Raw genomic sequence first — 17,007 nt, 5'->3', positions numbered from 1 at the left:
TTTTTTTTTTAAGAGTTGTGGATCAAGAACTTCAGCCTATCCGGTTCTTAGCATGAAGTGAATCATGAGTACTATTTTAAAAGAAAGGTGGTCACAGATGATGTAGTTGCATTGCTACTGAAATTGTGGCCATCATCTTGCATTTCACTTCATTCACCACCTAACACTGATCTCAGGTGGTCAAGCACCTATGAGTTTGGAGGTGAAACTGGGCTGCCTCAAAACAAGGTTGTGCTTTCTACATATTATGGCGGTTCCCTAATATACTTCTACACATAAAAGTGTGTGAAGTTCTTTAGAAGAACAAAACAAGAATGTTGTTATCCGTTCGGCAGACCTATGGATGCAGAGGGAAAAGAAATGAGAAAATACTAGAGTATTTTAGACTATGGCATTAGATACTGCATCTGAAACTGTAGCAACTGCAGGGTCAAGGTCACTCTGAAGTACTGCAGTAAGTATATAAGAGGAGCCCTGCTGGATCAGGCCCATCTAGTCCAACATCTTGTTCTCATGGTGGCCAAAAAGATGCCCGTGGAAAGCCTGCAAGCAGGACATGAGCGCAACAGCATTCTGCCTACCTGCGATTCTCAGCACCTGGTCTTCAGAGGTGTACTGCCTCTGACAGTGTAACACAGCCATTGTGGCCAATTGCAATTGACAGCATTGTCCTCCGTGAAGTCAGGCAAATTGTGTAGCCTGTTGGTCACACTGAATCCTCAAATCCTCCAGCGATTCCTCCCCCACAGTGGGAGTCAGTAACCACTGGACTGTACAAATTAACTCTCCTAGCTGGCTACCAAAGGATGCCATGCAAGCTGTGAAGTGAGTTTTCTTTGCAGTCCGCGCTGTCACATGGTAGGCACAATTATGTGCATTAGCCAGAGTTCAGTCAGCTTTGGAGTGAGATTTGCACCACGTGTGCAAGCCTTCGTCTGGCTTGCTTCATACCCCAGAACTCCCCAGAATACCAAGGAACTGCTCAGTCTCTATAACACTGAGGAGGTTGCCCGGGAGCTGCCCATTTCATCTTGTGCATAAGGATTGTTGTCTTTCTCCTCTGAAAGATACCCCAGAGCATTCAAGAACCCTTCAGGTTCCATCAGTCTCCAAAGGTGGGCCATCTGAACAGGGAGTGCAGCCATTACAAGGAGTGCATTTCACCACCATCTTTGGTCCATCCCTCATATCACTCACAGTAAAGACCAAGACAAGGGCATGCCCTGCCCAATGTGTTGCATTAATGACTATTTTGATGCAGCCCCATAGCTGTCATGAAGTCTTGAGCCTCCATGTGGATATGAAGTCACCTAGGACTAAGTCCCACAACACCACACCTGAGACTACCTCATCTCACTTAGTCAGGATGTCACTGGGTTTTCAATAGGATCCCCTGGCCATTTTTCTGGCCCAACACTAGGAGCAGACCCTCTAAGGTCATCCCATGATCAACAGGTTTTCTGGTAAAGGAGATGGTGCTTCTATTAACAGCAACAGCAACAACAACAACAACAACAACAACAACAACACCACACACACACACACACACACACACACACACACACACACAGTCTGGTCTGGAGCTGTATCAAGTACCCAGATGCACAAAGCTGAGTTAGGTAGTACTGGTAGTACACACCAGGTCAGTCCTTTCATCCAAAATCAAGTCATAGATGAGCATGTTTTAATGAATTGACCTGGCATTCACTAGCAACACCAACAAGCCAGAAGGCTCAATGGATAAGCTACCAGAGGTTCTACAGGAGTGGGAGGACTTGGGCAGCAGACAGGGACCGACCAAACATCTAGGGTTCCCTGCCCCTGATGGTGATCAGCTATTACATTCCAACTATATCTTCCCCAGCCCACTACCACTGACATTAGGACAGCTTCTTGCAAGATCAGGAAGAAGGATGAGTCTGGGCCTCACCAACCACTGGAGGCAAGAGGTGAGGGGATGAGGGCACTTACCATAGCATTAGCAAATGAATTTGCTAGCACTGTTGCACACTAGTGTCAATGCAGTGTTGTCAAGCTCCCCATGCTTACAATATTTGCACAGTCACTTGCTATAGCAAGTGTCCTCTCCTTGCCATAATCAGTGAATTTGCAAACATGTTAAGCATGGAAAACCAGACAACACTGCAACAACATTAGCCTGAAAAAGCAACCTTTTCCCATTCATTTTTCTAGCTAGTCACAAGAGACAAACAAAACACAGGGACATCTTCCTCCCTGACTTAACTTGCTAGCTACAGTTCATCTGCGGGTTCTTTCTGACACACACACTTCCTCTTCAGAACACTATTCTCAGTCTAGCCTCAGCAAGCAGTGATAGGAGTCTTGACAGACCCTTGAAAAGAATCTTCCAGAAATTATTGATCACTGAGAAATTATCAGTTGCTTCCATACTAGCTGTTGTGCCTCGAATCATCAGTCACTCAACTGATCTCAAGCAATCAAGTATATTACAATGGCTGCTTAACATATTGTAATGCTTGAGAAACTAATTTATGGCATACGTTCACATAGAAAAAATGCACTTCAAAAGTAAAGAGCATGTGATAAAACAGGCTCTTATGAAAGATCAGACAATATGGCAGACAATTATTAACTAAAGTGCAGTAACACAAAAAGGACACATTCTACCCCAGCCAACTTAAAGATGAACACCAAATTAAGCAAAAAGATCAGAGGGAAATAAAACATGCCTGTAAACCTGCAACTGAGGAAGACGCTTCATGTATCTGATGAAGTTTTTCCCAATCCACAAAAGTTTATAATAAAATGTTTTAACCTTCAAGGTACTTACAAGATTCCTTGTTGCCACAACTCCTCTTAAAATATCAGTATGTTCATATTAAAAACATAGTAAACTACAACACACAAGTCCATGCGGAATTTTAATTTATCTACATTATAATCACAGCAGCGTTTTTAAAAATAAAATATCACATGAAGTAAAGAAGACTCGGGAGTGGGTGGGGGAGAACCTAAAAGCCCTACAGCCTTTCTTATTTTCTTTGCAAAACACTGATCTCCAAATATAGAACAAGTTAGCTAGACTGACTCAAGTTTGATTGGCAGCTGACAGCAAAAACGTATTAGCAAATAATGTAAAGCATGTGTCAGAAACAGAACTGAATGTCAGAAATAACTGTATTGGTATTATTCCAGTGATAAAGTGTAGGTTTAAGAGCTCAGCAGACTTGGGCTTAAATCTCAGATCATTTCAGTAAGCAACTATGGGCACGTCAGAAGGCTACTTCCTGCATTGTTTTTAACATGTACACGTAAGAAGATGTGCATGCAACATTAGGCAGATACACTTGTTAGTGAGTTGGCATTGGCCACAGCTGCTCACTGTGCTTGGCTCCATGTTAAAACCAGAAGTTGCCTCCCGCCTCAGTTCCCTATCTGATGAGTATCCTCTACTTTTATATTACTTACTTTATATTTATTTATTTATATTTATTTATTTATTTATTATTTATATTACTCTACTTTTATATTATTTCTTATTTATTTCTTACATTTGTATCTCATCTATTCCTCCAAGGTCACTTAGTGAGCTTCACAACTGAGTGGGGATTCGAACCCATATGTCCCAGGTCCTAGTCCAACACTCTAACCATTGCACCACACTGGCTCTTACCATCAAGGTACCTTGTCAATGAAAAGCAAAACTGCTTACGTTCATAAAGTACAACTAGCTTGCTTCAGAAGAGTTGTGGTATAACTTTTCAGGTATACCCCTCTTGACTGTGAATAAAATACCCATCAGGTTATTTATCACAATAAGATGTGGTTTTGGTAACTGGAAGAGTTAACAGCCATGCAACACAACATAACATTTGAGTAAGTATGAATAACTTTTTTAAAAAAACCCATTATGGGAACACCCAAGCATTACAAACTGTCAGGACCAGTTTATTTGCTCTGCCCTGTATGTCAGCACATATTTCCCACCACCATTAGAGAAGGGAAAATCAGGTTACAGGAAAATGAGGTGCAAGTCCAGAAGACTTGGCCATGGCAAGATGGCACTTTGAGCTTAGCTTCTTTCAAGATCACCTTTTTTGTAAGCTACTTATTAGTTACTCTATGACTCTGAGATTCTGGTTTTGCATGTCACTTTACTACCATGAGTAATACAATGCATAGTATTCAATACACCTGAAACTAGAAGGCTTAAAACTGTTCTTGGAATCTGTTCCCCCTAGCTCAGTTCTGCCAAAGAAGAACAACTGTTTCCTCTGTTTGCAGCTTTATGTTGCTATCACTCTCAGAAAGGTACATCTTTTCTCAAACCACTTCCTGGCTCAGTCTGAAGGAGAACTCTGAACTTCTGCCATGGAGCCTCGTGGTGTGCTTTGTAGGCAATTATTGCCAGAGAAAAGAGCACGCACTTCAGCCAAAATCATGGCCTCTTGAGGATCTCAGCAGCAGCAGGTGGTATTAACGCAGGTTGGGACAGGGCAGCAGGAGGAAGAAGAACAATATATCATTATGTGCTTTTCCTACATGTTACCCAAGCGAGTTAGTGTCAGCAGTCATCAAGGTCATAGAAGCCTTATGAATTAGGATAGCTAGCTTGCCACAACCAGGGAACAAAATATATAGCTTACCAGTTCAAAAGCTTTAAGGGAAGCTGACTTTTCAGGACTGTGAGCTCATCAACACAACACCAGTAAGCAAAGGTCCTCTAAAGTAAGATGTCTTTATTATGAAACTGCACAGTGCTGTTCTGAAACCTTTAAGGTTTCATCAGAGTGGGGCACCTGGAGGCAAGGCTATGGGCATTCTATATGCTTTATCATTTGAGACTGACACCCAGGGGCCGTGCAGGGCTTGTAGCTAAAATTTTGATACAGGCTTCTTAGAATTTTAAGAGCCCTTTCAAACTCTGCCAGGCAAATGTGGGACATTTCAAGGAATGGGAACAGTCAGAGAACACGGCAGTTGCCTGTTGCAATATTGCAAGTTTAATAGCACATTCAGCTGGGGGTGGGGGTGGTAAACAGTTGCAACAACAGGCACACCTTTGCTGCCCAGCCAGAGCAGCAGTTAACTGTCATGACTCCTCCCTGCCAAGGTGCAGTGGAAATTATAGCTGGGAGACAATGTCAAGGCACTCTGTGTTCTCAGCACCCTCCCAACATAAACTCTTCAGGCATAAAACACGATACAAGCACATTCTACTCTAATTTAACTTTGCATCCCCTTCAGATGTAATAGCAAAGATCTTTTGATTAATGGTGCAGACTTCCAGCTCCTAAAGATAAAACAAATCCAGAAATTCCTTCACTTCTAGGAGGAATTAGGGAAGCGGGCACATGCAAATTAGAACTGCTTTGTACATACTTTTTAACCACATATCTATTTTCTTAATGCTAAAGAAGGGGGTGCATCTTTTGCAAATGCATGTGCAAAATGAGATGTTGAACAGAAGCCTCTGTTGGGGGAATCAATTGGTCATTACTCCCTGCATGGCATATCTACCGTGGTACCTCTGGTTACATACTTAATTCGTTCCGGAGGTCTGTTCTTAACCTGAAACTGTTCTTAACCTGAAGCACCACTTTAGCCTAATGGGGCCTCCTGCAGCCACCGTGCCGCCGGAGCACAATTTCTGATCTCACCCTGAAGCAAAGTTCCTAACCCGAGGTACTATTTCTGGGTTAGCGAAGTCTGTAACCTGAAGCGTATGTAACCCGAGGTACCACTGTATAGGGATTGCAGTCTGAGATCACAACCATATATTCACATTCCTAAAAGTAAGTCCCATTTATCTAAATGGAGCTTATTAGCTCTGAGTGGACATGTATAGGATTACAGTGTTAAGCACCTCTATGCACGCTTGCTTGGGAGTAAGTCCTAGAGATCTCAAGGAGCTTATTTCCAAGCAAATACAGTATGTGATTCACTTGTGTTTGGAAACCTTGCCTTAACACATTGCATGTACACTCTATAGCAGAACTATTATTCCCCAGTAAAACTCCCACAACTTAAAAGAGCATTTAACATCAGATTCCTTTCTAAGAACTCCGCCAGCAGAAGAGTCTTCAAAAAGCAAGCAAGCAAGTTCTCTCTCAGCCTGCTTGCTTGTCGAGAGATTACAGGAGCCACACGGACACCGCGCCATCAGCTTGTGACACCTTGACCTATGAAATCCTTCCTGCTGGAGCCGCGCAGGGAGGGAGAGAAACCATCCTGCAAAGCGCTCAGGTAACCAGCCAGCGACAGGTGTTTCCCGTCGCCTCCACCGCAAACAGCGCCCCCAAGGACACCTCTCCTTCCCGCACACGTGTCCCTCTGTAGGGCAAGGGCGGCCTCGACACCTGAGCGCTTCGGGAGTCTCTCCCCAGAACCCCGCGAAACAGAAAAGGTGGGGGGGGAGGGAGAGAGAGAGACACGTCTGTACGCGCGTGTGTCCGTGTGCAACGCCGCCGTCCCGGCTCGGTGCTCCATTTTGGCGCAAACCCAAATGTAATCAATAAAGTGAGTTGGCAGCGAGCGAGGCGAGTCAGCGCCGGGGTACTTACAGCCATAGCGCGGTCTCTGCAAGGCCGGCGAAGAGGGCTCCTCATAATGCATTCTCCCGGCTCACAAACTTCTCGAAGCCAGGAATAATCCGCTCTTTCACCGTCCTGCAGCCGCCGCTGCTCCACAAACACACACGCACAGTAGGGGGAGCCGCCTGTTCCTGCCGCGCACTCCTCGCCTCTTCCGCAACAGCCCTCCGGGCAGTCTCGGTCGTCCTCGCAGCCGCTGCCTGAAGCTTCAGAAGCCGACGACCGGGTCCCAGTCTCTGGCAGTCGGCGGACACCAAACCTGAGGCGAGCGGGCGGGCGGGAAGGCGCGCCTTCCGTCTCCTCCTCCTCCTGCAGCCGCCGCCGCCGCCGCCGCGCGCGAATGAAGTTGGGCGCAGGCTGAAGGGCGGCTCTCGCCTCCTGCTTTCCCTCCCCCTCTCTGATTCGCTCCTTCGCGACCAGGACTCGTCCCTTTTACCTGGCTCGCCTCTTTGAGCGCTCGGCGCCCTCTCGGGCCAGGCAGCGGCGGCGGCGGCGGGAGATTAGCTCGTTGTTCCTTGGCGCGCTCAGCTCTTCCCTGAGGGAAGCCGCCAAAGTGAACTCCTTTCTCCACCCCCAGCGCGCTTCCTCTCTTCCTCGCTTCTCCCCGGCCCCGTTATTTAGGGGGGGGGGGGGAGAGGAACAGAGCCTGCTCCACAGCGACCCCTCCCGCCTCCTGCCAGCGTCCGTCGACGCAGCCGGGTGGGCCGAGCCCCCTCCTCTCCTCAGCTCGCAGCCTGCGCCGAGGGGAGGCCAGGCGAGATGTCTCCGGCCGGGGGGGGAGCTCTCCGCTTTCCACTTCACTGGCCTCACCCGTCTTGCCCCGGTGTGTGGCTTGTGCGCTTTGCACCACAGAAGTTTAAAATAAAAACTGAAAACGCACGCACGTCAGGAGACAAAAGAACTCGCCTGTTTTCATCCTATTTCTGTCCCAGGCAGTTGCTGGGTTACAGAGAAACGCTCTTGCCCCCCCCAAAGATACTGGACCAATAAGCACCTCCTTCCAGAAATAGAAAGTCTTGCCTGCGTTGTGAGGAGCACCTTGTTCGCGGCGCTTAGGCTTCACCGTGACAGGCTGGAGTTTCGCACCTTTCAGTGCTCAGGTTTGGAACATATTTTATTATTCTTTACTCATGACATTTATATGCCACCTTTGTCCCCCAAGTCGACCCAGGTTCAAGAGTACATGGTTCTCCCTTCCCCACTTCATCCTCACAACAACCCTGTGAAGTAGGTTAGGTTGAGGGACACCAGGTGAGCTTCATGGAGAGGAGATCAAAACCTGGTCACAGTCCCAGCTCTCTAAGCATTGCACTACTCTGGCTCCCCTAGGTAGTGAAATTAAAGTGTTCTTGAATAAGCATGGTAAGGGTTTCTTTCCATACTCAAGGACTAGGGTAAATCCTCGGGCATCAGAGACTCAGTGGCGTAGCGTGGGTTGTCAGCACCCGGGGCAAGGCAAGTAATTTGTGCCCCCTAACCCGTGGATTTGCGCCCCCTAACCCATGGATTTGCACCCCCTAACCCCCAGATGTTGCGCCCGGTGCGGCCGGCCCCCCTGCACCCCCCACGCTACACCACTGCAGAGACTGACAGTGCAATCTTAACGGTGAGAGGTTGTGGTTTCTCAACCCACCCCAGCTGGTGTTAAACCAGAGTAACTAAACGATGGTGGCTGAGGGGAAGTGCTGGTTTAAGATAAGCTGAAAGAAGTTATGCATGGGGAATCGGGTCAGCAGAGAGAAGGATAAGCAAAGGTATACTGCATCCCAATGCCCACCCATAGAATTCAACATACAGTGGTACCTCGGGTTAAGAATTTAATTCGTTCTGGAGGTCCGTTCTTAACCTGAGGTACCACTTTAGCTAATGGGGCCTCCCGCTGCTGCCACCGCCGGAGCACAATTTCTGTTCTCATCCTGAAGCAAAGTTCTTAACCTGAGGTACTATTTCTGGGTTAGTGGAGTCTGTAACCTGAAGCACCTATAACCTAAAGCGTCTGTAACCTGAGGTACCACTGTATTACATCTCTCCAAATGTAGATGTAACTAAATTCACCCCATAAGACACAATGTAAGGGCAGAAAATGAACCTGCCCAAGCCCCGTTACAAAGAATAGTTGGACTGCAGTTTTGCTAAATCTGTGATCTTAGACCCACTTACCTGGGAGTAAGCCCCACTGAACTCTGAGTAGACATGCTTAGGTTTGCAACCTTACACAGGGTGCTTACCTGCCAGATTACAGTTGCTCTGCTGCAAATAGGCCAAACACATTTAAAGGGAGATTTCTTCTTGTATAGGCATGACATAGGATTCTATTGTAACTAAGACTGGCTCCAGTAGGAAACAGAGTAACTTTCCAAAAAATAATAATCTTAACATATTAACTGATATGTCAGATTGTGAACTGTTCAAGAAATCAGGAATGATGATTTCCATATAACCCCCATGAGTCTCTTTTTAGGATTGAAGCCATGACCTGGGTGCAATACCACCTGCTTCAACCTTTTAGAAAATATGAATTCACACAGTTGTGTGTCTGAAGCCGCTGCTCAGTGCATGTAGCCATTCGCTGTTTAGAATGGTCATATTAACAGCTTCTAAAATATCCACCTTTTCAGCATAACCTGTGAGCATGAAGCTGCAGAGCTACAAAGAATACAAAAGTGTCTCCCTATTATCTATGTCTTGCTTGTGGTTGGGTTCCATGACTCACTGAGTCAATGTTTCAAAAAGTAATAGGAAAAAGAAAGGCTTTCGTATTTATCTCCAGGCTTTGACCCTTCTAAACAAACAACCACAAAAAAGCTTCACTCTGTTAGAGTTGAAAATGAAAATAAACAAGCTACTGTTCACTTCAGAGAACTACAGCTTAAGTAACTACTGAATTAGAGCCTAGTTAAAGAAAACATAAAAGGAAGCAAAAAAGAGATGGTCTTAAAGTAATCAACACACCTTTTAATTACCGGGGGGAGTTCAAGCTAGTGCCGCCCCCCCATAGGAACACAAATGATAGATTCATCAGTATATAAACTTTGTTGATAGGGCTCTTGGCTCCTGGCAATGTATCTTGGATGCAGAACAGGAAAGACTCCTTCCACACTTGCATTTTCATCTAGAATTGTCATCTTTTTGCTCATTCACTATGTATAGACTAGAGCGTCCGCACAATCTCATTGCTAGCCTGATGCATTTCAATGTGTGGTAAAATACAGTTGCAGCACCACACCATCCTGCCTAGCAGGGACAGAAGAAGAAGAAGAGGAGTTTGGATTTGATATCCCACCTTTCACTCCCTTTAAGGAGTCTCAAAGCGGCTAACATTCTCCTTTCCCTTCCTCCCCCACAACAAACACTCTGTGAGGTGAGTGGGGCTGAGAGACTTCAGAGAAGTGTGACTGGCCCAAGGTCACCCAGCAGCTGCATGTGGAGGAGCGGGGAAGCGAACCCAGTTCCCCAGATTACGAGACTACCGCTCTTAACCACTACACCATACTGGCTCTCGCCACACTGGCCACAGGCAAATTAAAACTACTTCCAGCATGGTAAGTGTACACCTAAAGTTGATCCCAGGCAGGAAACAAAACTGTTAGGTATGTCCCAAGCAAAGACTACACTACAGCTGTGTACGCACCATAAATTTAAAGCACCCTTCCCCCCAAAATCCTGAGAAATGTAATTTACCCCTCACAGAGCTACAATTCCCGGTATCCTTAACAAACCACACATAGGTTGTTGTGTTTCTATCACAGCAGCAGCCCCAGTACACATTACCCAGTGTTCAGTGATGCAGTTAAGGGGTGAATGTGGAGAAAAGCAGCTTTGAGACTCTTTTCATAGCAGAAGTGATGTCCTCTGTCCTAAGCACCAGGTGAATTAATGAACTCTCCTTGCTCTGGCAAGGGAATGAGAAGACAATGTGATGACAATCAAGCAGAGGCTGTACAATTATTTCCTTTTTATTTAATGAGGTTCCTTCTTCACACTGGCCGTGTAATGAGTGACAGTTTTCCACAAGTTTCTTTGCAATTCCAGTTGTAAGCTAATGGTTGCATTTCAGCTGGCTGCAGATCTTTTGTGAAACTTCAATGCATTCTATGTTGAAACTATGCAATCAGAAGTTAAGTGAAACTGTGTTAAGTGGGACCTATTCTCAGGTGACTATTCATAGCATTGCAGTCATGCTGATCTTAGCAAAGGTGTGTATGTGTCATTATGAGCTCCTGCACACATAATTTTACCATTACACCACTGCCTTCCTTTCTACTTTATCAAGCTACATGAGGAGCTTCAATCACATATGTAAAAGTATCCTGTGCTGACTCAGAAATTGGACTGAGCAAAAATGAAAATTGGAAAAAGAACCAACATATGGAATATTTTGTCAGAATTTATAAAAAAAATATATATGGACAAACGCCATTCCCTAAATGTGAGTTGTTTAATGACTTCTGCAAAATAATGCTTAAGAAGAGCTCAGTTGGGAAGAGCTGAATCATCAGTCCAGGAATAGAAGGACAGCAAAGATAAATCTGAAGAACAAGACAAATCTTGTGGTTTACAAAACAAAACAAATTGCACAATGTTGTGCAGGAGATGTCCCTCCTGTCCTGCCAGCACTCCACCCTAATTATATCCTTCCCAAATCTTTCAGCACAGAAACACTTTCCTATGAATGAAGCACACGTTTTGGGGAATAATATACTGCTATTCATTTGTTGCCACCTTGCAGTTGACACATTTCAGCAAAAGACCAAATTAGACCCTTTGCTACAAGAGCATAGAACACAATACAATTCCTGCTAAGGCCAATTCACACATACCTTCGGCAGTCAGGAATTGGTATTTGGCTTCTCCACCTGTACTGTGGATGACCATCTTTGATGAGCTCAGCAATGGACCATTTCAGCCCATGGTGAAAATCAGCAAAGGAGAAGGACTGTTGAATGTATCTGCTATCATCTGACATTACAGTGGTACCTCGGGTTACATATGCTTCAGGTAACATACACTTCAGGTTACAGACTCTGCTAACCCAGAAATAGTACCTCAGGTTAAGAATTTTGCTTCAGGACGAGAACAGAAATCATGCTCCGGTGGTGCGGCGGCAGCGGGAGGCCCCATTAGCTAAAGTGGTGCTTCAGGTTAAGAACAGTTTCAGGTTAAGAATGGACCTCCGGAACGAATTAAGTACTTAACCCGAGGTACCACTGTACTGGGTCCCCCCCCCCTCCTATTCCTCTTTGGCTCAGTTTTCACAAATACCTCTAAGTAGAAGTTCACATCAGTCCATGGAACATTCATGCCATACACTTAAAGTGGTATGATACCACTTTAAAGAGTCATGGCTGCCCAAAGTTTGTTAGGAGGCGCCTCACAGAGCTACGATATCAGAATGGCTTAATAATAAATCCCTCTTCTAGGAATTGTAGTTCTTAGGGGAATAGGGGTCACCAAATCACTATCAGCACCTTTAACAAACTACAGCTCCCACAATTCTTTGGGGAAATACATAACTGTTTAAAGTGGCATGAAGGTGCCTTAAATGTGGTCCAAGTCTGTTTGTCATTCCGATCTTGAGTCAATATCAATTTGGCAAACCTGAAACAATAGCCTGTGGATTTTATAGAATCGAGAGAGTTTCAATACAGACAGATATTACAATTAGCTTTTGCTTTGGGTATTGTTTTAATTGCAGAAGGCTGTCTTCCTACTGCAAAGCTCAGGCACGTACAAGGGATTCCAAACTCAAATGCATTTTAATTTATGTAAAAGTCTAGATGTGAGCAGTGGCTGCCCCTCCTGCCACCTGTAAGAAGTGAAAACCCTACAAACCGTTTGTGGGTGCTATTACTGAAGGGATGTTTCAAAATTAGAATTATCACGCTTCCTTTCATTTTCAGAAACATTATGAAATACAGAAAGAGGAACTGAATATACATATAAACAAGCCAAACCACACCACACTTAGACACAACTCTAAAATCCAAGCACTCTCCTTCACCTTATGTTTCTTCCCTGAAACACAAAGAGATTTTGCATGTAGATGGCTATTGCTGTTTAAAATTCTTGAGTAGCTTAAGCAGCGATGACGCAAATGCATGTAGCTGATTAGAACGGCTGGTCTTGTTGAAAACAACCGTGTTAATGTTACTTTTGCTCTCACAATACACTTATTTCATTGGTAAATCATATGCTAAAATTAGATGCTTTTTGACCCAAGGAAAAGAAAATCCCACTTGTCTTTTTAAAATTGTTGTGCTCAAATTGATGCAAATTGGAATGCTTTGCTTTAATTTCTGCAGGAAGGATACAGAAACTGATTCAATAACTGAAAGGACATTCATTTGCAACAGGGCCAGGCAGTTACTTTTTGGGTGTGGCTCTTTTCTTACTGTGTTGCTGTGAAAAGGGGATTAGCTTAATGAAGGCCTTTGGAAATCAGAAGAGAATTTTCAGCTTGTTTTCAGCAAACAGATAATTAAATCTGAGAGTCAGAAGGGTGGGATTGGCTTGTTTTTGCTACGCAAATATTTGTGTAGGCTAATTATTGTGTGTTTTCTAACAGAAAAACTTTGCCATTACTAAGAGTGCAGTCCTATGCGCACACACTAGATAGGAAACACCACTGCAGTGACTAGAATGTACTCCTGAGCACATGTGCTTACGATCACGTTGCACTCCTATAATAAAACAACAATAAAAAGCAAGGCAATGTAAAATTTTCTGTGGTAGTAGCTTTGACCCAGCAATCCTTCAAAAAGTGACTTACTAGCCTTGTTAGAGCTAAGTATTACTCACAGGAAGCAAAAGCAATTATGTTATGGATTCTCTGGTCAGCATCATAGTTACTTCATCCAGTGGAGGAGTACTCCGCACCAGTTAATATTTAATTTAATTATACTTTCCCTAATATTAGCTTTTTAATGGGCCTTAGTCATCTCCATTCTTTTCAATGAGTTTTCTCCGAGTATAACTTAGTTGACTACTACCTATTTTAATGAGAAGAGAAGACTCCCTGGAAAAGACCCTGATGTTGGGAAAGATGGAGGGCACAAGGAGAAGGGGATGACAGAGGATGAGATGGTTGGACAGTGTTCTTGAAGCTACAAACATGAGTTTGACCAAACTGCGCCAGGAGTGCCTGGTCCATGGGATCATGAAGAGTCGGACACGACTAAACAACAACAACAACCTATTTTAAAATTTGCACTCTAAGATCACCAGCTGCCCTCAGGAATCGTGGAAGACACGGTTCCATCACCAGAGGTGAAGATTCAGTCGCCAGCCTGGTCAGCTTCTGCATATGGAATGAGTGGTGGGCACTATCTTCTTATTCACACCAGGCAGCAAAATGTCTAGGACTGGCCCTGGGCCAGTGGCGTAGCGTGGGGGGTGCAGGGGGGGCCGGCCGCACCAGGTGCAACATCTGGGGGTTAGGGTTAGGGGGCGCAAATCCACGGGTTAGGGGGCGCAAATCCATGGGTTAGGGGGCGCAAATTACTTGCCTTGCCCCGGGTGCTGACAACACACGCTACGCCACTGCCCTGGGCACAAAAGTTAACATCTGAATCTTGGCAGCCTAGCCCATCCTTACTCTGCCATGGTGCTGTGCTTAGGTTCCTGATTATAGTTCTACCATCTTGGTGCCTGCTTTGGGTCTGGTTTTGATTTTGTCTGATTGCATATCATCTGCTCTAAGGTTCTTGTCCCAATCATGAGTCTGTTTGGTTGTTGTTTGCCTCTTATGAGCTCTGAATCACTAACCTGATGGCCGTGATCAAAGTCCTGCAGAGATCATTAGTCAGATTTTTATTTCTTTATTTCCTTCCTCCCTTCTACCATCTGTTCTGAGGATCATAATTCTGTTTATTTGCCCCTCCTCAGCGCTGATCCTTAACATCAGAATCAAAATCCTGCAGAGATTATTGGTCAGATTCTTTCTTCCTTTCTTCCCTGTCTAAGGTTGGCTTTGGAGTTGATTCCTGACAGTCAAAATTATAATTTCATTTTATTCCCTGAGCCCTCAAGAATAAGCCTAAACCCTCATTTAAAATCACAGCCAGCAGTGTTATAAATGATCTTTTTAGTAGCTTCTCTCAGTTGGGGAGATCAAGGTGCAGATTTTTGATGGTTCGCTCTTCAGTGTTGCCATTTATTTCCTTTATGCACCTTCAATAGAATAGCTGAAAAAAGTACAATGAAGTGGACAAGAGCATTAAAAAGGGGCACATTTTCCCTTCTATGACTCACCTTAACATTTTGCTCAGAAATAATTCACAATACTCTGTAGCTATTGCAGAGGTATAGAAACCTGCTTGTATCACACACAGATATCCAATACAAATATCTACTTTATTTACATTGCAATAGCCAACACTATATATTGATTAAAGGATTCCCTTATGTCTGAACCCTAAACTGTGCTGATTTGAAGCTATGGTTTATCGAAATAAGCTTTGATTTCTGATTTTTGTTAGCTGTGGTTTAGTGTTACATTCAAACCTGGACAAATCATGGATAGCTTTTGATCTTTTCACAGCCACCCTGGAGGAGTGTGTGAAATACAAGCCCACTTAGACTTGTTCACAAAATTACAAACCAATATATTATTGACAGGTTTCCAGGCATTGTATGATTCAAAAGCTGCTGTATATTGTGCCTTGTCTTCCATGCTACCTATGAACAAAGGAATCTTAGTGCAACCCAACATCGTAGGGATAAAATTACATATATTTCATATAACTTTTTTTCTAGGTTTGTATTCCCATAATAGCCTTCACTCAGTTGCTTGCTCATATTACATCAGGCCTATCTCTAGCCGATACATCCATTTGTATAATTCCTCTTTGATTAAACTGTCTCATCTTCTCCAAAACCAACAAAAGATTCCCTGACACCTTCTGTGCTCATCAGCATATCAATAAAGGCTGCAACACTATGCATGCTGCAGGATTGCACCACGATTCCTTCTGGGCAGCAGAAGTCCATATCGTTGCATCCAACTGACCTGAGAAACAGATCAAAGAAACAATATTACAAAGTCATAAGAGTAGCTCTATAGTTAAGGTGTCTGGCTTTTCTAACCTTATAACATTATGCAGTCTGAAAATCCTGCTCATTATAAAGATGCTTATATAGTCACTCATGCACACACACACACACACACACGAATTATTTCAATGTAAGTAACTTTTCCTTGATCTTTCAACCCCAATCCTTCACCTCTGCATCTTGGGGAAAATACAGAAGAAGAAGAAGAAGAAGAAGAAGAAGAAGAAGAAGAAGAGGAGGAGGAGTAGTAGTTTGGATTTGATATCCCGCTTTATCACTACCCTAAGGAGTCTCAAAGCGGCGAACAATCTCCTTTTCCCTTCCTCCCCCACAACAAACAAAGGAGGGTGACTTCAAAGAAGGGTGGCTAGCCCAAGGTCACCCAGCAGCTGCATGTGGAGGAGCGGAGATGCAAACCCAGTTCACCAGATTATGAGACTACTGCTCTTAACCACTATACCTCACTGGCTCACTGGTTTGTCAATCTTTTGAAATATATACTTTTGAATTCTATGGGTGGAATGCAGTGTAGCACCTAGTAGGGAAATGAGGGCCACTTAGTGGGTTTGGAGGTGCAGGGGAGGATGGGGAGGAGCAGAATTCATTCCATACATGTCACAACATAGCTGAATCCCACCCTTGGCTTTTTTATTCTGACAACCAACCTCCACATGTTGTAGAACAGGGGTGTGTGTTTGTCATTTTCAGGCCGGGGGACACCTTCTAGACAGCTTTCCAGGGCCTGTATGCCAGTAATGACTGGCCACTTCAGTCTTGCTCCCAAAGTATGTTTACCAGAATAGGACAGGACTGAAAGATCAAGGGGAAGTGTAGGTGCAAGTAGCCTAAGCTGCAAGCAAAGAACATAGGATGCAAGGCTGTTGAGTCATTACAAGACACAGACAGTGAAGCACCTTAAAGAGTCTCTGTGCTTTTGGATACATAAGTGAATTTTGATTATCTTAATACTTCTCTTGCCCCCCCCCTTTTTAAGTACTACAATTTAGACAGATTGGAGGAAGAATTTGCTAGCTAGCAGCAACCTGTCAGTAATATTCTACTTTTTAATAACTGTAATGTGTACTGCATTAGTTTCTCCTAAATAGCAATTGTCCCTTTAAGAAACAAGTTAAAATCTAGCTTTGGAAGCTAAGATCACTTAAGGAAGTTCACAGAGGGAAAGTTCTTGCTCCCCACCCCTGGCAGACATCTGCACCACCTAAAAAGCTGTTTTGGAAGGTTATCATTTTGTTTGCTTATGTTGTGAACTGCCCGTGATTTCCAGATGAAGGGCAGTATACAAATTTAATAAGAAACAAACAAAATATCCTTAGTGGTAGAAATTTGTTTGGGAAATTTAATCTGCAGAAATTCTTACCTG

General features: G+C 44.1%; 2 protein-coding genes across 3 annotated transcripts in view; both read right to left on the bottom strand.

Moving 5' to 3' along the window:
- IQGAP2 (IQ motif containing GTPase activating protein 2) overlaps positions 1–7,547 on the bottom strand; it is a 116,638-nt gene extending 109,091 nt beyond the window's left edge. Inside the window, exon 1 of one of the 2 annotated variants that reach the window (XM_083465160.1) lies at positions 6,546–7,547. In XM_083465160.1, the coding sequence (XP_083321286.1) occupies positions 6,546–6,597 (52 nt within the window). In that variant the 5' untranslated portion in view covers positions 6,598–7,547. The remainder of the gene's footprint in view (positions 1–6,545) is intronic. The other variant, XM_083465159.1, reaches the window with a different exon arrangement.
- Positions 7,548–15,357: 7,810 nt separating this feature from the next.
- Positions 15,358–17,007, bottom strand: part of SV2C (synaptic vesicle glycoprotein 2C) — a 91,905-nt gene continuing 90,255 nt past the window's right edge. Inside the window, exon 13 of the mRNA XM_083465299.1 lies at positions 15,358–15,582. Within this exon, the coding sequence (XP_083321425.1) occupies positions 15,426–15,582 (157 nt within the window). The 3' untranslated portion in view covers positions 15,358–15,425. The remainder of the gene's footprint in view (positions 15,583–17,007) is intronic.

This window comes from Podarcis liolepis (assembly GCF_965112155.1).
Source record: "Podarcis liolepis genome assembly, chromosome: 11".
Lineage (NCBI taxonomy): Eukaryota > Metazoa > Chordata > Lepidosauria > Squamata > Lacertidae > Podarcis > Podarcis liolepis.
Note: the sequence above shows the minus strand (reverse complement) of the source record. Positions and strands in the feature narration are given on the sequence as shown.